At 39.0% G+C, this 21,889-nt stretch overlaps 1 protein-coding gene across 6 annotated transcripts in view; it reads left to right on the top strand.

The window, feature by feature from the left end:
- LOC131219325 (ribosome biogenesis protein WDR12 homolog) overlaps positions 1-21,493 on the top strand; it is a 36,422-nt gene extending 14,929 nt beyond the window's left edge. For 4 of the 6 annotated variants that reach the window (XM_058214401.1, XM_058214403.1, XM_058214402.1 and 1 more), the window contains 12 exons: positions 4,088-4,194; positions 10,848-10,883; positions 11,796-11,881; positions 12,509-12,576; positions 12,694-12,804; positions 15,447-15,575; positions 16,280-16,423; positions 16,985-17,093; positions 17,189-17,325; positions 19,211-19,246; positions 19,329-19,423; positions 21,137-21,493. In XM_058214401.1, coding sequence (XP_058070384.1) covers positions 4,088-4,194; positions 10,848-10,883; positions 11,796-11,881; positions 12,509-12,576; positions 12,694-12,804; positions 15,447-15,575; positions 16,280-16,423; positions 16,985-17,093; positions 17,189-17,325; positions 19,211-19,246; positions 19,329-19,418 — 1,053 coding nt within the window. In that variant the 3' untranslated portion in view covers positions 19,419-19,423; positions 21,137-21,493. Of the gene's footprint in view, positions 1-4,087; positions 4,195-10,847; positions 10,884-11,795; positions 11,882-12,508; positions 12,577-12,693; positions 12,805-15,446; positions 15,576-16,279; positions 16,424-16,984; positions 17,094-17,188; positions 17,326-19,210; positions 19,247-19,328; positions 19,424-19,498; positions 20,757-21,136 lie in introns of those variants that run through there. The other 2 variants (XM_058214399.1, XM_058214400.1) reach the window with 2 other exon arrangements.
- The last annotated feature ends 396 nt before the right edge of the window (positions 21,494-21,889 follow it).

Raw genomic sequence — 21,889 nt, 5'->3', positions numbered from 1 at the left:
ATCGTTGTTAGATGGTCAGCCTAGGGGTAGTAGTGAATTTGTCCTAGTCAGTGAGTTTTTGTATAGAAGTGATAGATTGTGTATGCCCCGTATGTCCCTCCGTGGCTTTCTTCTCTGGGAGCTTCATGCTGGAAGGGTAGCTGGTTATTTTGGGCGTGACAAGACTATTGCCCTTGTAGAAGAGCTCTTTTACTGGCCAATTCTTAAGCGAGATGTGGCTAACATTATAGGGCAATGTAGGACTTGTCAGCTGGCAAAGCAAAGGAAGCAGGACACAGGTTTATATACACCTTTGCTAGTCCCCCACGCTCCATGAGTTGATATTAGCATGGATTTCATACTTGGGCTCCCCAAGATGATTAAAAAGTACGATTCCATTTTTGTAGTTGTGGACCGTTTTTTGAAAATGGCTCACTTTCTTCCATGTTCTAAAATGTCTAATGCCACTAACGTGGCGAAGATATTCTTTGAGGAGATAGTTCGTCTACATGGTTTGCCGAGGACCATTATGTCAAATCGAGACGTATGATTTATGAGTTATTTTTGGAAAACTTTATGGCACATGATGGGGACTAAGTTATAGTTCTCTTTGGCATACCATCTCAAACTAATGGTCAGACGGAGGTTGTCAATCGAAGCTTAGGAAATCTACTAGATGTTTGGTGGGAGACCATATTAAGACCTGGGATGCGGTTTTGTCCATAGCCGAGTTTGCATACAACAATTCTATCAATAGGTCCACAGGAATGAGTCCATTTGGTATAGTATTTGGGTACAAGCCTAGAAAGCCTATAGATCTCATACCCATGTCCGTTTCACATTGGCCATCTGAGTCCGTAGACACATTTGCACGGCATATTCTGATTTGCATAGTGAGATCAAGAAGCACATTAATGCTAGTAATCAACATTATAAAATCTTTGCAGATTCATATCATAGGTTTAAGGAGTTTCAGGTGGGTGATTGTCATGGTCTGCATTAGGCCCGAACAATTCCCACAGGGAACTGTGAGGAAATTGCATGCTCGTTGTGTAGGTCCATTTAAAATTTTGACAAGAGTGAGCCCTAATGCGTATGTGGTGGATCTTCCATCTAACATGGGCATTAGTGCAACATTCAACGTGGAGGACCTTATGCCTTGTAATGGACCCACACAACTATCTTCTATCCTCTTGCAAACCTTTCTCCTATCCCAGATGATGGTGTCCCTGACCCTGTCCCCAACCCATGGCCTTTACCAAACATTACTTCCCACCCATTGCCTTCTCTTCCATCACTACCTGGTTGGAAGGAAGAGATCGAGGATGTTTTGGACCACCAAGCAATCTCTACCCACCATGGAGGATATCGGAAATACCTCGTGAAGTGGAAGAACAGGCCAAAGTCAGACAATACCTAGATCACAGAGGAAGAGTTCCAGCGCATTGATCCTGACCTCCTTGAGCATTATCACAGCTTTATTTCGCTAGTGGCGAATTCTTCTCAGTCGGGGATAATTGATGGGGACATCAGAGGACCTACTCGAATGTATCAGAGACGAAGATGATCACCCACATCAGCACAACTTTTTTTGTGGATGGGAGACGAGTTCCAAATGGGGCCACCGAGCCATTTTGAAGACTCCACATGCATTAGACGTGTATCAGGAAGACCCCACCTTGGGATGATGCATGTGGGCTGTTTAGGAGACTATTTTAGTCATAGGATTTCTATTTTGTGTCGATCCGACCGTTGGATTTTGTCAATCAGGCCATTGGGCCACTAGATCTTTTAGATCTGGGCCCCTTGGACTCTGATCTGGCTTTCTTTATGGTTTTTGGTATTTTTAAGAGTTATTTGATGATTGAGATTGATAATATATGTTTTAGTTTTCTTATTTTGGATGAGGAGTCACTTTACTTAAGTGAGTGGCATAGTTGTAATTATGCTGGATTTTAATTCCGATTTTTTTTTTTTTTTTTTATAAAAGGAAGAAGAGTGGAGCTCTCTTGTGTGAAGGAATTTTCCTCATTTTGTAGGGTTTTTTTAATTTAAAAAAAAAACCCTCCATTCCAATTAAATTGTGGAAGGGTAGAAGCTTGTTTAGTGGTGGATTTCAAGGTACATCCTTCCTCTTCTTCTTCTTCGAAAGGTATTCTCTGCTTCTTTTGTCTTCCTCTTTTCCCTTCCATTACAACCTTTTAAACCCTAGTTCTTCAACTTCTTATTTTCTCCAATTTCTAAAAAACCTAATTCTAAAATCCTCAATTCCCATGAACCCCAATTCTCTATATTTTAGATTTTTCCCTTCCTAACCCTAATCATAAAACCTACTAGTCATTCCCTTGAGTGTGAAACGTGCCGACGCTAGATTGGAAGTCCCTACTTCCAACTGGGCCACTCTTGAACTATTTTATATTTTCGTACACCATGTATGTGAAAACCTAGGATCTTCATGTTATAAATCTGATTTTTTGAATCTATTATGAGAAGATGCTTGATTTTACGTGTTGATTGCTGAAATTAATGTATAATTGATCTCTTATCATGCATCCTAGGATAGTTTCCATCAACCTGCATCACTGGGTGATATTTTCGCTTGAGCTAATAAGGTACAGCTTGAGGTACCTTAATAGTTGTCCAACCAGGTCTTGCCTGCCGACATGCCACTTGTGTAGGACATCCGTACCATGCACATGGAAGGCCCCACCATGAAGATCGCCTGGTATAAAAGTAGGTCAATCTGCTCTAGATGGGCCACACCATTGGAATCAATGGACAACCAAAGGTATGCATCACATGATGAGCAGGCTGGTCGAATTGTTGTTCCATGTACCTGATCTCTTTTGGCTTTAGACAGGGCTATTGAAAATATTTCTGAAATGGACTAGCTGGTGTTGTTTTCGAGTGGGAGGGTTTCACATGGGGGAGATACAGGAAAAGGAGTATGCCCTCTCATCGCTGTAAAAGACTCCTCAACTGACCTCCCTCCTTGTTACTTGTTTGTTCTCTTAAGATACAGCTGGTAAACCCAAGCTAAAGTCATATCCCCTTGATTGTTCTTGAAAGCAATAGTCCACCACCAATACTTGGCTGCATCGATTGGAGGAACCGCGACATCGCTGTTAGCTTGTCACTTTACCAGTCATCTTGGGATGGATAATCTATAGCGGGCTCTTTCTTGTTTCTGGGAATTTATCCAAGCTTCTTGCAACAAATATTTTAGTTGCTTGACACCATTCTAAGAAATTCCTCCCATAGTTTGGTGGTTGTGATAATGACGATCATTTTTTAAAATCATTTTTCATGGGAAACTGAACTTTGTGATCTATACTGGAACTCTCTTTTGTCATATAGAAGGTTTTGAATCAAGACATAACTCAAGTACTAACCAGTCCTTGGATGGCTTGATGAACAATCAGTTCTGTTCCAATCAATTAAATGAATGGATGGCCTGATGTGTGAGTTGTTTGTGGCCCTATAGTAGCCTGATCATGAGATCCTTACATGTATGTCACATGGAAAAATCTCACATGTGCTTATTTGAATCACTGTGCTGGTTGGTGTTGAAAGGAGAACATGATGAGTAGTTTCAATAATACCTCAAGGTCCTCAACTCACACCACTTAGCATTGGTTAGAGGGAAGATTTGATTGCTGTAGAGAAAAAGAAGATAATAGTGTGACAATGCATGGAAAGTACATAAACAGTGGGCGATGGAAAATTGTGAAGGTTGAAGTATGGAGATGACGGCATGCAGATATTTACCTGCAATTGTTCATTGTGTTGTGGCCCACTCTGATACCATTCCACGTGTAGCGTGAGGATTAGAAGAGGAGAATGATGAGAGATAATGAATGAGAAGAAAAGTGATACTTAGATGTCCAGCCCTCTCGCTCCGTTTTTATTTTTAAAAAATGCAAACTCTAAATACATAATTGACAAAATTATCCCTGGGTATGGTGTACTGCAGGGCCACAATTAATCGACCATAAATGACACCCATTCTGCATACACTACAGTTGAAATTAGGTTTCTGTATTCCGATTCATGCTTTATGGTTTTTTTTTTTCTCTTGATTTTAATTAAGTTCTGTTGCACATTACAGGAGAAGATACTTGAAATTGAATACATTAAGGCTGTTGCACCACGAAAGCAAGAGGAACCTTGTTTGCATGATGATTGGGTTAGTGCACTTGATGGTTCTAGTCCCAGGTAAACATGAGTATACTAGTAAAACTATGTAAAAGTGTATCAATTATCTTTATGCTTTATATTTCTCTGCCTCTCTTGTTTGTTTTTGTTTTTTTGCTTTATCTCACACTTAGGGACAGGGCAAGGTTGAAGCAGTCTCTGAGTGTTGTTGAAACTGCAATGTGAAGTAGGAGCTCAGGAATAGAACATACCAAATCTTGTCAATCTAATCTACCTATGAAAACTTTGCCCTGCTAGTTAACATTGAAGGATGACATGGAATTTTAGATTCTTTTTCACCCTTCTGATCTCTGTTTGTTTTGCTCTGACAAATATACAAAATTTTACTGGTCTTAGATCTCAGCTTTCTTGCTTATATATATGCTAGCAGAATTTTGTAATACTCGAGCACAAGATATGATAGTTTCCTTGAGCATTTAGTTGTACGAATGGGGCCCATGTCTTGGTGATTCAGGTGGATGGTCTGATGAGTTGCCCATGTGGACAGACCACGCCCCAAACAACTCTCTTTACAAAAAAGATCCAAACAATCTTCCATATTGGAAGCTCGTTTCCAGCAAGCCAGTGATTATTCCCATTGAATAGGCACCTTTGCAGTATTTTCTTTTTAATTGTCCTTTTGCAGGCTGCTGAGCCAAGGGAAAGGATTATTCCATTTGGGTGTTGACATTGACATAGCAGGAAATGAAGGATATAGAACAATATAGAGAGTAGGGGAAATTCCAAAGGTAAACAATGAATGAAACACACCCAAAAGCATACATACATTCTCTAAGTGTAAATTCTCAATAATATAGAAGAATAGGTCTTAAATTGGTAACTCTCCATAGTCCCATAGAACAATATAGAGAGTAGGGGAAATTCCGACGGTAAACAATGAATGAAGCACACCCAAAAGCATATATACGTTCTCCAAGTGTAATTTCTCAATAATATAGAAGAATAGGTCTTAAATTGGTAACTCTCCATAGGCCCATATGGATAACCACCTAAACAGCACTAAACTCTCCCGACTCAACTCACGGTCAAGTAAAGACTTTCTAAAACCTGCTTTTCCTATTCATATCCAAGCAAAACTTCAAGTTTGCTACAGATCTTCTAGATCTTTCCAAAAGTAAGCAATTCTAAGTTATGATAAATAAACTTAGTAGTGGCAATGGGCTGGGCCCAGTTTGGCCCTTGCCCAACCCTAGAGCCCGCCTTGACCTGATCCTAGCCTTGGCCCTGTGGGCTAAAGAGGCCCCAGCCCTAACCCTGGTCCTCGAGGGCCGAGCTGGGCCAGGGCCAGCCCTATAAGTTAAAAGTGAAAATTGAAAACTAAAAGGTGATGTGGATAGCAACGAATCCATATAAAACTATTTCCATCGAAAGGTACCCATGCAGTTAGCCCACAAGATCATTACCCTTTTATAAGTGCATATATTACTATTTAGGGAGTTACTTAACAGTTAACACTCCAGTTGCCTATGACGCTTGATACAAAGTTGCTCAAAATTTTCAGAAAGAAGATTAATTCAAATGAAACTGAGTATACTGTGGTACCTACTGTCTCTATATCACATTTCAAAAATCAGATTGGTCAACAAATTCCAACCACTAATTTGTGGACGCTTATTTGTTGAAATAGAGATAGTTGGATCTTTTCATTTTTAACTGTAAAATGAATGCCCACCGATCATATAGTTTAGCTAGGCAAATAAGTGCATTATTATTATTATTATTATTATTATTATTATTATTTATGATGTATCTAAGTTGAAGGCTCTAAAAGGGCAAGGGGAAGGCCCAAAAGGACATGGATGGAGGTAGTAAGAAAAGAGTTAATGACTTATGGTCTAACTGAAAGTATGGCCCTTGATGGAATGGAATGGTGGAACATGATTCATGTGGCTGACCCCAAGTAATTAGGATAAGGCGTAGATGATGATGATGATATCTAAACTGGGGTTCACAATCTAGATATTCTAGGTTAAATTATTTGTATGCAAAGAATGTGATTTCTAAGTAATTTGTAAGTGCCTATGTAAAAGCCACAACACTAATAGAGTATTAATACTATTCTATACACTACACTGTTCATAATATTGGTATCGTTACAAGTATCATTGGCTATGGATGGGGTAGAGAAACATATATCGATACCGCTGATATTATTGTGGATACCTAGAAATGCATCGCTAGAGGTGGGCATCGAGCTGAGTCGAGTCGAGTCGAGGTGGGCCAAGCTTGGCTTGGCTTGTCCATGATGTACTCGAGTTCGAGCTCGAGCTTGGCCTCGAGCTCAACATTGAAGCTTGGCTTGCTTGCCAAAGCTGTTGAGTCGAGTTCGAGTCGAGCTAGTGGTTCGATTCGAGTCAAGTTTACATCGAGTCGAGCTCGAGCTTGTTGGGTGAGAGAGTAATGGATTTTGTTCTTGATCCTCCTCCATTGATGAAAAATTCAAAATCTTAAGAGAATCAAAGCAAAACCCGATGAAAAAACCAAACAAAGCTTCGAATCAGATGAGGAAACCTGTAAGAACCGATCTGTTCTTGATCTTCTTCCACCAGCAGAAATTCAAGTACTAGAAATGAAACAGAGCAGAACACAGATCAAAAATCCAAGTAAAGAGCTCTAGCCAATCAGATCATTGGATTTCCTTGAAGCTCTAACAAATCTGAGAAGAACCCATCTCAAATTTCTTGGATTTCTCACCTAAGAAGTAGATATCAAGAGATTGAAATCATACTATTGTGGAGCTAAAATGAAAACTGGTGGTGGTGGTCGGGGCGGGCATGCGGCTGGTAGTGGGCAGAGATAGAGAAGAAAGGGAAAGGGAAGGGGGTGCGTGCAGTCGGGTAGAGACTCTAGGGTTTGTTTTTTATTTTTTTATTTTTAAGTTTAAACTTAAAACTTATATTAATATAATATATATAATATAATATAATATAATATTTAATATAGTTATTAATCGAGCCGAGTCGAGCTTGAGTTGAAATGCCCCCTGGTCGAACTTGACTTGAACTCAACTTGAGCTTCAAATAATTAGCTTGGCTCGGCTCAAATTGGCCATTCAGGCCGAGTCAATCCGAGCTGACTCGAGCCGAGTCGAGCGAGCTTTTTGAGCTAGCTTGACTTGTGAACAGCCCTATGCATTGCTGACTAAGGGAAACATTGGGGAAAACGATGTGAATTTTCAATGAAACTTTAGGAGATGCTAAAATACACATATTTGCATCTTTAGGAATAGAAAAAAAAAATTGCAAAAAAGGTGCAAAGATAATAAGTTTCCATTTAATGGGGCCTAGAAGCATGTACTGTCGTAAGAAATCAGTGCAATAGCAATCAAATTAAATTCATTTGATACCAATAATATCATTAGAAATGCAATAATCACTTAAAGTTGTTTCTAAATCAAAGAAAAAGTCAAACATACATACATCCATACATGTATATCCATCCATCCATCCATACATACATACACACATTAATCCATCCATCCATACATACATACATACATTAATCCATCCATACATACATACACTGACACATCCATCTATGCATTTATTCATACATCCATACATGTCTATCCATACATACATTAATCCATCCTTCCATCCATCTATGCATACATACACTAATACATCCATCCAATCCATGCATATATACGTACATACCGCATACATAATCCATCCATCCAACCATCCACCCATTCATGCATGCAGGCATACATACACGATCCATCCAGCCATCCATGCATGCATTCATGCATACATGAACTAATACATCCATGCATACATGCATAACACATCCATTTATCCATCCATCAATGCACACATCCACACATACAAATCATACATCCATCCATAATCATGAAATAAAATAATTATTTTATAAAGTAATCAGATTTTTTATTTTTTCATAATTTAAAACTCCAAAAAATAAACTTTTTATTGAAAAATGCAACAAATCACTAATCATATATAAAGAAAACATTAATAAGTTTCCCATGAATTAACTTCAGGGTTGCTTGTCTCCCTATGATTTTGGGGGGTCGTTTTGAGTTGTATAGCTTCTCTTAGGTCTATTCCTCTTTCTGTTTGTGGTTCTCTAGAGTTGTTTAGCTTCTCCGAGGTTTTTTTCTTTGTTCCGATTGTTTTTGTTTTGTTGACTCTTTGCATGTTTTGCCTATGGGTTGCTACCACCCCCTTCAAAAAACCTTCAATCTTAAAATTTTAAAAAAAAAAAGAAAAGAAAAAAAAGTGCTATTATTTTTAAAAATAAAGCTTTTTTTTTTTTTTTTTGCATTCTTGAATTTTTAAATGATTAAAAAATCTAAAAATTAAAGAGGCGTGGTCGAAATCCACTCCCTAACTAGATACCAAAAAAAAAAAAATCATTTTTTTTGAAATTTTTTTAATGATTTTCGCATATTTACACACATTTTTCCCCTTTGCCAAAATTTCCCCCAAATTGAGAGATTTGATTTTGGAAAATGGAAGAGGAGTGGTCGTAATCCACCCTAAGAAAAAACAAAATTTCAATTATTTTATTATTATTATTCTTATTTTTGCACGTTTTCCCCATTTTCCAAAAATATTCCCAAATTGAGGGATCTAATTCACGAAAATGGAAGAGCTATGGTTGAAATCCACTCCGTAACTAGATCCCCAATTTATTTATTTATTTATTTTTGGTTAAAAACTTTTTTTTTTTTTTTGAATTTTTTCTTCATTTTTTTTTAAAAATAAAAATTCCGGTTCCTTGATGCTTTGACCCATGATTTCGCACCCAAATTTGAGCTTCGATTGCCGATTTCCACTCACAAACTAAGATCTAGAAAAAAAATAAAAATGGGGAGATTCCTTGTTTTGTATTTTTTTCTATATTTACTCATGGGGCTACTGTAGAAAGAGGAAATGGACATTATTGCCACTACAAGCAATCTTTGAAATTTATATGAAGGTGAGAAGCTTGATATATTGACGATGCACGATATTATCAACATTCAATGATTTATCAGTGATATCTCGTCAATATTTGAAACTCAAACAAACAATTGGGTTACCTGGCGATACTGATAATATCACCGATAATACTGATATTATTGATGATTTTTGAAACACTAACACTACATACTATATACACCAGTGCCTAAGGCCAAGCTATTTGCCATTGGCCCAGCCCAACCTGGCATAGACACTGGGCCAAGATTTTTAGCCCAAGCCAAGCCTTCGGGCTGAGTTTAGGGGCCGAAGCCTTGGCCTTCACGGCTGTACCAGGTAGCCCAATGCATTGCCACCCAATAAACTTTAACTAACGACTTCCAACTTGCTATTCAAATTAACTTACAGAGCATTTCTCTGACCACACAATGACTTCAGAAACTTTTAGAATTTTCGAAGGTTGACAAACCAATGATAATAGGAACCTGTATTTATGACCGCTGGGGACTTTTTCTCTCTCTCTGGCTTTTGTTTGTTTCCATTTTTTTCCCTATAAGTAGGCACTCTCCCCATTTTCATTACACATTCTCTACTCTCTTATTCTCTCATTTTAATACTCTCTCTTACTCTCCTACAGTCTTACTCCATGTGTATAGTATATTTCTGGTACACACCAATAGCAATGGCAATGGCATTGAGCCAATTTTGAATTTTTAAAATTTGAATTTGTATAATGTATTTCAATTTTTAGTTATCTTTATTCAAAATCACATCAATAAAATTTCTGTTTTCTTTTTTTTTTTTTCCACATTTTTTAGTATATGCATTCATTGGTGTATTTTTTAGTTGACTTGTTATAGTGTAATAGTAATAGTCTAATAGATGTAATAAATAACAAAATTGTTATGAAATAGGTAATAAAACTATAGAAACATCCCTACACTTATAAGTCTTTTTATGTATTTTTTTTTTAATATATATTTTTTGTATTTTTTATTTTTGCTTGAATTTTCTATTTTCTTTATTTGTTTTTTAACTCTTTGGGGTCTATGGGAGGGGATATGCGATTGTGTGATCGGATATGCACACAGCCCCCTTTGGTCACATAGTACTACTGCATATGCCATTTGACAAAATTGCCACATGAGTACGCCATCTTTTAGATTACCATGATTACTTGATACCGTGACTGTATTTTGGTCATAACCTGCTCAATTGGTGTTCAAATCACATGATCTTTGGCTCGCTGGACATCTTATTCAGTAAGCTTTCCTATTGATGGGTGGCAAAAACAGCCTACCATCATAATTGCTTTGAAATCTATTGGTTTCATCTTCTTCCTGTACATCTTGGGCCCACTTCCTCCTACATCAGGGATTTTTTTTAAGGGAATCCCGATCTATGGTAGGTCCGAGATCAGTATTCTGGATAACTGACCCATAGGCCTGCTCATACAAACTCAAGGGCAGGTACTATGTCCCCCCCCTTTGAACAGTGTTCCATGCATATTTTCAGCTTGAGGTTCATATGATTACTCCATACCCTGATCTTCTCTGTGTTGTTATTTAGAAAATTTTGCAATGGTTTTGCATCTGTGGTCAGGAAATTCAACTATTAACCCTGGAATAAATTGTAACAATAGTGAGCCATGAGTTCCTCATTTCCTGTTAAAATGTCTTCTGAGCCCTTTTATATTTCGTTGTCACTCTAACACATGTTCTCTGGCAGCTTCATATTGACAGGGTGCTATGACAGTTACGGAAGGTGAGTTTTTCCAACGAGTTTTCGTTAATTTTACCATCTGTATTTACTTTAAGGGCCTGTTGTTTCATTAATTACTACAGTAATGTAAAGGAAATATGCAATGATTACAAAATTCTTTACCTGTCTCCTGACAACATCTGCATTTGACTGCTGATTCCCATGTTTGGTTTATTAGTGGTTAAATCGTAAAGATGGAGTTTTTGCATTACTTTAATGTCAAATCATCACCAAAATACATTGATGTTGCTGTTTGGATTTGACTTTTTCATGGTAATATCATGAAAAAGTTCAATGATTACAAATTTCTCTACCTGCCTCCTGAATACATCTTTGCATTTGACCGGCGACCTGTGTTTGGTTTGGTGTTCGTAAAATTGTAATAGTGACACTTTTCCTTTCCATTACTGGGATAAGTGGTGAAACAAACAGGCCCTAAGAATGCAATATTCATTGCTATTAGTTTCTTCATTAGATGGTACTCAGTGAATGTGGAAAGAGGGTTTATCTGATCCTGAGGCATCAGGAGACATATTGCCCTAATGTTCTCAGTCTATACAAGACGACCATGGCTCCCTGGCCACGATCATTGATTTGATGGCCCGCCATGGATGTTGGTTGCCCCACAAATCTTTCATGTTGGAACATCCTAACCCTTGATCAGTGGACAACAAACAGATGGGAAAGGGGAAAATACAGCAGCTGTTTGGAAAAGGCCTGTGATTGGGTGACTATGATCTTACATTCCAGAAGATCTTGGGATTACCAATCCACAGTGTGGACCATCAAATTAATGGTCCACCAAACGATGGACCCAGATGTAGGGGCTGGCGCATGAGCACATCACAAGCCCTGATTCTTCAGGACTGATATATTGTGATGGTGCAGTAGCTGATGTGTCTTTTTTAATGCTAGGATATGGAAAGCTGGTGGTTTGTGCACGCACACTCTAGCAGGCCACAGCGATGCAATTACTTCTGTCAGTATCATCAATCCGAAAGGTTGTTGTAAACATTGCATGTGGAATTTTGATGAACTTATCTCAATATCCCCGAGTAAATTTGACGGATTCCATTGTATGATGGCACGCTGTAGACTTTTGCCTATATTTGGGGTGGGAATGATAATTCCAGACATCCCGTCTTCAAGTGCAAATGTGGGGTTTCCATGGTGAATGTTTCTTAGCCAAAAAATTCAACTGCATCATTTATTGGTTGGGCCACAATTGCATGGTAAATGATCAGTGAGGCAAATGATAACCAAGTGCATTCAACAAATATCTGTTGCTGTCCTGATGGGCTGGCTTGATTTTCGGGACAAGACATGAACCATGAGGACCATCCTATGAATATCATGGAGCCTGCACAGGTGCAATGCTGGTACAAGTGGTGAGTTCTGTTTGGAACTTGAAGATGGGGTGTCTGTAATTAGCATTCTTGTATTTTGGTCTTTATCTTTACATACCTTTTAGTGTGCATATGTATGTCATATCCATATGTTGTTGCATATGCACCCTTGTATTATCCATCGACAGGGGGGAAAAAAGCCTACAGATCCTTATGCATTGTATGCGTCCAACCAAAGCTTATCAGTTGGTTCAACGATTAGACAGTTCTGTACTTCTGCAGGTGCTGAGAGTGGTAGCATCATCCGTCTTGTCACCGCTTCAAAAGATCGCACATTGAGGTTGTGGAAGGTATGGCAGAACTAGTGCTCTCTCTCTCTCTCTCTCTCTCTCTCTCAATAACTGATGCTTTATCTTTGATTGAGAACTTTATCTAAAGTACTGATGTTCCTTTTTATACCTTAAAAGTTTGATGCAGATGAGCCTTTGAATCATACTACAAATATTACTGCATTCAAAATTCTGAGTGGGCATACGTCTTCCGTCCAAAGCGTCTCATCTGGTCCTTCGGAGGAGATGGTCAGAGCTTTTTTTACCTTGAAACTAAAAGAGAAGTGTCAAGGATATTCAGGCAAAGAGGATTGGTAATCCTCTTCATGGCACATGTGCTAATATCACAAACATGTATAGGATCCAAGGTTGTCAAATCATATGTTTTACGATTCAAAGCGTATCATATATATATATATATATAAAAGCATAAGTGGGGCGCAAAACTACATTAAAATCAACTCCATGTTTTATTCAATTTTTTTTTACCATTTTTCTTTTAAAACACGTAAAAGGACCCTCCTTTATTTAAAAAATAAAAAATTCCACGGAGGAGAACAAGTGATGGAGATTTATGGTTTTTGATATTCAAAAATCCAAAACAAAGAAATCAAGTTATCTTTTTCGGGGATCTAAAAGACAAAAAAAAAAAAAAAAACAGAAGGAAAATTCCCCTCCTGCAGATGTTCCCAAGTGTTGCTTAACTCTCTGGAGGATAACGTTTCGGTCGCCAAATGCTTCTTGTTGAGCAGCAATATTGTTGTTTGGCTCCCTTTGTGCCGAAGGAACTGGTCGGACAAAGAAGTGGAGGAGTTTGTGGCATTTTTGGATCATCTCCAACACTACTCCCTGACGAGAGACGATCGAGACAGGATGGTCTGGTTAAAGGAGTAAACGGGGGGGGGGGGGGGTATCTAGCTTTATGGGGCTCCCTTGAAAGTTGTGGCGTTTACCTAGCTAGCTGGGAGGAAATAAGTGCTGACCATTGATACTCTTCAAAGGAGGGCAATGGTCCTTCTGAATATGTAGGTGCTGTTTACAGTGGATGCAGAGACAGTTGACCACCTTTTTATTCATTGCCTGGTTGCATGGAGAATGTGTTGCGGGTTCTCAGCTTGTTTGATATGGTGTGGATTATGCCAGGTTCGATGGGAGAGTTCTTCACGGCTAGGCACGGAGTGGGGCTTGGCAAGAAACTGAGGGTGGTTTGGAGGCTGTTCTTGTTGGCCTTTTTGTGGATGATTTGGGGCGAGAATGGGAGATGCTTTCAAATGAATCTGAGTTGGTGATGGAGGTATTTAGCAAGGCTATGGGTTTTGTTGTTGAAGGAGTCACTTGTATAAAATCCCCCAAAGGGGTGTGATTGTTCTTTTTCGTTTCAGTTGTAGCTCTTGCGCCATTTAGGTGCTTCAAGGGAATAATCCTTTAATGCTATCATGATAGGTATAACCAGTGTTTTAAGTATTGATGATATTGGCCGATATATCCCACGATATATCTCGTATCCCAGCTGTGCGATACAAAACCCACAAGTAGTGGGATATATCCCACATTTTCGATCCGGTGAGCATTTTTTATTTTTGATTTTCGATTTTTTTTATTTTTGATTTTTCCTTCTTGTCAAATTGTTACAAATCCATGATTTTAGATTGGGAGCTTCGATTTCGAGATTTGGAGGAGATGGGCTAAGTTGAGGAAAATTGAAAAAAATAAAAAATTCCCAATTTCTCGCAAATCGGTTGCAATATTCAAGTCCGAACATAAAATCAAACACGTAACCTGATCCAGTAATTCTTCTTGTGCTTTTGAATGTATTGCTTGTGTTTCCACACATCTTCTTAAATTTATAAACTATACAAATAGACTTTAAATATACTTGCATCAATTCAGTTAGACAATGCATCGATTAGGACCCCATACATAGAAAACCTATTATGTGCACTTGTTTTTTTGTAATGTTTTGATTTATAGGTGATTATTGATGTCTTTTTTAACAATCACTGAAGTTTCATTGAAAAATTCAACCAATTTCCCAATGTTTGCCCATGTTTCCAACAACAATGATACATTATGTGATGCAACCGATATATCCCATGTGATAACCAATACGTATCCGTATCCCAAAAGTGCAATACGTAACGCGATACCGATATTTCGAACACTGTGTATAACCCTATATGGGTTCTCAATTGATAATATCATGATATTTATTACTTTTCTTCGTGCATATTGATGGAATGGATTATTGTTTTTTTTTTTTTTGCAGATTTATACATGTTTTTCTTTTTCTTTTTCAAAATTTTTAAGAATATAGGGAAAAAAATCTTGCACTTTGCAATACTAATTTGTTATTTCATATGATTTGACCCCTGTGATGATTTGTGAAACGATAACGGTTTTGACAACATTGGCAAGATCCCAGCTGTTCATCAGGAAGGCTCTACCATGAACAAGCCCTTGCCAAAAATAAGGCAGATATACTCATCAATTGGGCTATATGCATGGACACTGATTGTGGGCCTGGTTCACTGGTCAGTTTTTTTTTTTTTTACAAAAAAAAAAAATCCATCTTGTCTTACGTGCATAAATCTCCATGTGAGTGGACTTGCCTGACTTTTGGGCAAGAGATGTTGATGGCCGGATCTGTCTGATGGTGGACAGCATCTTGCACATATTTGCTGTGAAGAGGATTCCATCTTGAAGCGAATACCTTTAGCATCTAGCACGTATTTGCAGTGAAAAGGATTCTCAGTCATCTTGAAGCTAATACCCTTAGCAGGGATCAAACTGTAAATAGTATCTTGAAGTTGGAACTCGCAATTTATTCCTCTTGCCCTAGTAATGTGGTGCTAAACACTTGTTGTTCTTTTGTTTCTGTTACACTTGTTTAGGTATGTTCTGGTTCCTGGGACTGTTCTATCAAGTTGTGGAAAACAGATTATGATGCCGAAGGTGATCTAGCAATAAAGAAGAGAAAGGTGGATGCTAATACAAGCTTATATGAAGAATCCCAATTAGAGGTATTCTATTTTGTGTTTCACTTGAACTGCTGCTCAGGAGATTTGCATTTCCGATGAGAAATCCCAATTGTCAAAAAGAAAAAGAAAATAGACAAATCCCAGCTGGGGAACCTGAATATTCTGGTTCGTTCCTTCATGCTGAGAGGATATTATTATGGTATTGGTGCAAAAACCATGCAGTGAGATTTTTCTTTAACTAGATTATAGGTGATGTTATTATGCATAAACAGTACTGGTATATTAGGGGCTCTCAATGGTCTGGTCTGGGTTGGCCCCATGAGTCTTCCAGTCCTATCCTGCCACAGGCTAGGCCAAGGCCTTATTGTTAAGCATGCTGCCCCATTCTTGGGCCTTAAGGTCAAATAAATTAAGGTGGAGGATCCAAGCCAAGTTTTCAAACATTTTTCTATTGTATCCGGATCCAAAGCGCAGATCCAGCCCCACCCATGGCTCCTATGGTCACGATTTGGGCCTGTCGTTGACGCCTGTGGGTTTTGCCAGGGCCTGTATTTCAGGCCTGACAAATAAACTGGCTAGGCTCAGGCTGATCCAAACCGAGTTTGTTGATGTCCATTGACAACAGGCTTCCTCTTTAAGTTGGTAGATCATTTGTTTCCTTTGATTATCCTCTTGTGATCTGGGGCTTTTTTCCTATTACTGCGAGGTGCTTTTTATTGTTCTTGATTGTTTTACATGTCACTCAGGGGGGTGCTGTTTCAACACTTGTGGGCCACACACAATGTGTGTCGTCTGTGATCTGGCCAGAACATCAAACTATATATTCCACATCTTGGGATCACTCTCTCAGAAGATGGGATGTTGAAACGGGCAAAGACTCCTTGAACTTGGTACAGGAAGAACATTCTTGTGGCTATCTTGCTCTTACGCATTTTTGTTATATAAAAAAATGAAGGATATTGTTCCGGTTAGCTCAATTTTGGTGTTAGCATTAAATTGAGCTTCTCAAAGCTGGGAACTTCACATTTGAGGGTCAAACAAGGCTTGCTATTGTCAAACATTCTTTAAGCCAGAGCATGCCTATGGCATTCAATTTCCCTATCAAAGAACATTTTTGCTCTGTTTTTATTTATTTATTTGTTTGCAATGTTTGGATTGTCAGACTTTTGAAGGTCTGTTTCCAAAAAAATTTAAGTGTGGTGGTCCCCACATACAATTGAGCAGTGTTTTCATTTCGCAGGTTTCTCTTTTGAAAAGAAAGTTGGAAATTTCTATTCACTTCCTATTTTGTAGGAATAACCTGCAGAAGGATAACTCCTTTGCTGATTGCTCTTGTGGGCCCTGACACATATGTGGCTTTTGAAAAGGAGCATTCAAAAGTTTTCAGTCCAAACTACACCTTGAAACCCAGCAATTCACGAGTTGTAACCTTCTAATATCCTTGCATACAGGTTTGTGGGAAAGTCCTCAACTGCCTTGATGTTGGTGGTGAAGGCTCTGCACTCATTGCTGCTGGTGGCTCTGACCCCGTTCTTAGGATATGGGATCCCCGTAAACCAGGTTTTGATTGAGCACTGGATATACCAGAGGATTTATAGTCTCTTTAACTTTTTTTTTAATTATCTGTATCTAACTTTAAATCTTGTTTCCCACAGGTACTCTGGCTCCCACTTTTCAGTTCTCATCTCACTCATCATGGATCACAGCTTGCAAGTGGCATACCAAGTCATGGTTTCATTTGCTTTCAGCATCTTATGATGGAAAGGTGATGCTGTGGGATTTGAGAACAGCGGTAAGGTCTCTTATTTTATAAATATATACACCAATTATATATTGGATTTGGGGTTCTAAAACTTGAAACTCGATTTGGAAGTTGTTGAGAACAAACTCAACTGTTATTATGTTGTCTTGTGGTTTGTCCTTAATGTTTTTGTCCATGTTCAATAGTTGAAAATGTGTGTTGTGACTCCTATCTCTACCATATATAATGCAAGTATCATTTGGTCAATTTTACCCCTGCAATTAGTCTTGGGGAGGGGCATAAACTTTGATTGTAAAAGGAAAATGGAATGTGTCTAATCCTTCAACCAGGGGCATTTTTGTCGTTACTATTCTTTCATGCGAGTAGCCCACTCCGTTGATCCCTTCCTTTGTGTATTGCCCACACCAACAGATATTATACGAAGCTCATGCAGCAAAGGCTGCGTGGGACCAGCCATGATTACTGTGTGACATCACTCTCTACATCTATTGCCCCGCCTCTTGTTAGGACTTCAGTCCAAAATCAAGGAACATCCAAAACTCAAGTGGGCCACAACACTGGAAAAGTGGGGGTTTGTCTTCCACCATTTAAACTATTTCGGGTGCTCCTCTCTCTCTATGAGTGTAATCCACACCAGCATGTATCCACACACATTCCCTCTGTTTGCTCGAATACTGCCAACAAATTGCAATATGATGCATCGGGACTTCTTCCATTCGATTTTTTTTTTCAATGATTCAAACCATTTATGTCATAGGGCTCTACTTGGATAGGGGATTCCCGAAAAAAATTTCAAATAAAAAATTACAACCTTCATTTACATAAAGGTTATGTTGTCCATCCATTTTCGAAGCAGTAGGGGCCAACAAAAATGGTTGAAGGAATCTAATTATTTAAGAGGTTTCATTTATTGTCTATCCACCGTACAAGTTTGAGACTCATCATTGATGTAAACAGTTTGGATGATGGAAGATGATCCATATTCCAAAGATGAAGTCATAATGTATCATATTGTGAAAGAAAAAGAAAAAGAAAAACTGTTATTGTAAACCTCATTTATTTCTCGTTGCTTTTATTATTGTTGTTGTTGTAATATTTTTTTGAAGTGTTCAGTTGAGAATTTTCAATTACTCGATCACAATTTTTGAGGGAAAAAAGAAAAAGAAAAAAACACTTATTGTAAACGTTCTTTTGTTTTCTCATTGCTTTTATTATTATTCTTGTTGTTTTTGCTATTATTATTTTGAAGTGTTCAATTGAGAATTTTCAATTACTTGATCTTAAGTTTTGAGTGATTGGTGGCATTTTCAAGTACTTGATCAAATTCTTCTAGTTTCTAGGAAAGGGAATACGATTTTTCTAGGAGGGCTAAGTCCTTTCGCTGGCATTTAGCTGAATGCATGACCATTCGGGTAAAAAATGGGCTAGGTTGTCTTGTGCCAGGATGATGTTGGCACACACTAAACAGGCTAGAAAATCAGGCCAAGGCCTAGCCTGGCCTGTTTTGTAGTTGGGCCCAAAATTTAGGCTTGGTTCATCATGTAATAGCTATAAACAAGCATAATGAGCCTGGCCAGTGCCTGAGCTTAGCCTCAATAGATGAAGGACAGGGAAGAGGCCCATTTATAAGCTGTGCTTGAAATTCAGGTGTGGGCTCCAACTGTGGGCCAGCTTGGTCTGTGATGGTTGTGCTGGAAGCCCTATGGGTTAGCTCAGTCCAATTCCAGCCTTAATTCGTGCATCAGGAAGTGACAGAAACTGTGTTTTCTACATGCCCCTATTTCAGCCACAAATGGGCTCTGTTCCTTTTGACTGCAGTTCCTTTTTAGGCAAATTAATTTGTGGCTTGGCAAGTTTTTTGAGTTCATCGAGTTTCCACATTAAGATTGATCTCTGAGGAATGCTTTTGTTGCAGTGGCCGCTGGCAGTAATTGATTCACACAAAGACAAGGTAGCTCCTTTCATTCTTTGGCTTCTCATCCATCTTATATGGAAGACAGGCTATCTAACTTGATGGCTTTGGCAAAATACAGGTGCTATGTGCTGACTGGTGGAAAGGTGATAGTATAATCAGTGGCGGTGCTGACTCGAAGCTTTGCATTTCTTCTGAAATTTCTGTCTAAGCAAGGTATTACTTGGATTCTTTTTTTCATGGTTTTCACTTTTGCTGTTTCTTTTAGTGGTCTTTGTTGAACTTTCCTAGTATGCCCTTCATGCAAGATGAAAAAAATGCCTTGACTATTACACAAGGAGACGCTGAAGATGCAATTCCTTACTGGTGCCAACATTCCATGTGTATGGAATTCAGGCTGATCCCAAGATCCTGATGTTCCACTCAGCGAGTGGGCATGCGTGTATAGAATGTAGGGCATCGGCCATCTTCTTTCTAACCTTCCGCTTAAGGGTGATGGCAATGGGCCAGGTTCAGATCGATTCGGGGTCAACCCAAGCCCAACCCGATTATTAATCAGGCAAATAGTCAGGCCCTGGCCCAGTTCCTTTACTAATTGGTCCTATTTCAGGTCCAGCATGTCCATCAACATCATAATTGATTCCTCAATTGGGCTTTAAAAGAAAATAGTGTGGAACTTAGGGCTGGGCTGGATCTATTTATTAATTGGGCTTCAAATCGACACCCAGATGTGACCCGTGGACCTCTATTACAGCCTCTAGCCTGACCTGCATCTGGCCAGTGGCTAAAACCAACTGGGCCAGCCCAACCTCTTGCCACCCTAATGTCCCCACAACCCGATTGAGAATCAGCCTATTTTTTGGATTAGTACTTGTTTACAGTGATCCCAATGAGTTGTCCAGATATTGCACGCGTGTTCTACATTGCCATATTTGCTGAATTGCCTCTTCAATCTTCGTGTGGATCTAACTGCATATATGTATCATCATCATTGTAGCCTTGTCCGGGCTATTTGAGTCGGTTTCCTGTTTCCTTGTGTGTTTGGCCCCTGTTTTGAATAGAGAGAATCCAACATGTGGGCATGGGAAACCCCTACGGAATCCTCAGGAAATAGAAAGCTACTGAATCCAACAGTAATTCCCTTGTTCGGTTGGGAATGCAGTTTTGCACGGAAATGTTGAAAGGTCACCTGTCAAATGTGAGAATTTGTCTCTTATGATCTTGGAAATCTATGTTTGACATAAGTTTCTCCTTTTTTGAGTAAAACCTTGGTATGGAAATCAAATTCCATAGGTTTTTTTTTTTCCCTCAAGAAGGTAAAGGTAGATTTCCATGGAAATCAATTTCTTTTCCAAGGTTTTCGTCTTCACCAAACAAGGAACAGGCCCTTAGATGAGGAATTGTATGACCCTCATCCCAGGATGGATAGTATTCTTGGGCTGGCCGTCTAGTGATCCAAACCATTGATCTGATATGCCCCATGGATGGAAATATGTTTCGAAATCTCCCAGATTGGAAGATCCCCGTCATGTAATGTTAGGTGTTTTTTTTTTTTTTTTTGGTTGTATGACCCTCATCCCAGCCGATACCCTGGTCTGAAAATCAGAACGTTTCACTCATCAGGTGGTCCTCACATGCATTGAAAACCATGGATGATAAACAAATGGCCAGTAGTCCACATTGAAGGACTACATTTGGACCACTCACCACCTATTTTTGGGGTCACGTCATTTGCATGCCAGGCCCCTCCTGATGAGTGAAGTATACTCCATACAAGTGGCACATATGGCGATTGTGCCTGTATGCTTGTTTGAGGGTTGTATGTTATGCTTTTGTTTTTGCAAAGATGCTTCCCCCTGTTTCTTGCTATTGTTTTTACCTTAGCTCTGACAATCGACAAATTTTTTTCCTGGTTTTCTCATGGATAAGACATGCAGCAATGGGTCCTGAGAAAATGCGATCTTGAGAGAGAGAGTAAAATGGATCCCAACAAAATGCAATGTGGATTCAGCTCCGGTGAAACCAGCTGAGTTAAAATTGGAGCACGGCCGTTATCCAAGAGCTAGTTTTGGCTGTTCTTCTGTACAGAGGAAGACGGAGTCACTATTCACGGAGGAAGTAGGACAAGGATTCCCACCACTTCGCTTGCATGTCCGATGACAGAGGAGCAAACCATATTTATTTGATAGGGTCTGGGGCTGGTTTTGTTTTGCTTAATTGTGATAATTGTATCTTGTTTGATGGTCTCAGTGCCCAGATTATCAGGAAATTATATTTTTCTTCTTCTTTTTGTTTTGTTTTGTTTTTTTGTTTTTTTGTTTTTTAATTTGTCCCTTCAATGGATGGACTGAGTGGCCCACCTCTCTTATCCATCTTAAGCTGTGCTCGTCCAAGGTGAACAACATCCGATAAGAACATTGAATAAGATCTTTCCTAGGCTCAACCCGGTGAATGAATCAGCCTTTTTTTGCATGTGGTGGGCCATGCCTTATGGATTGCCTGGATGTTGCATGTGTGCACCAAGGTGACACTCCCCTGTGATGTCTGTACCATCTTCACCCACCAAATGCTACTTGTGTAGGACATCAGTGCCATGAAAATGGTAGGCTCCATGAAGGCACCCGGTTAAAAAAAAATCAGGCCGTTCTTGGATCAAAAGACAACGGCTGCCCGATTCCACAT

Source organism: Magnolia sinica, chromosome 11, assembly GCF_029962835.1.
Source record: "Magnolia sinica isolate HGM2019 chromosome 11, MsV1, whole genome shotgun sequence".
In the NCBI taxonomy this organism is placed as follows: Eukaryota; Viridiplantae; Streptophyta; class Magnoliopsida; order Magnoliales; family Magnoliaceae; genus Magnolia; species Magnolia sinica.
Note: the sequence above shows the minus strand (reverse complement) of the source record. Positions and strands in the feature narration are given on the sequence as shown.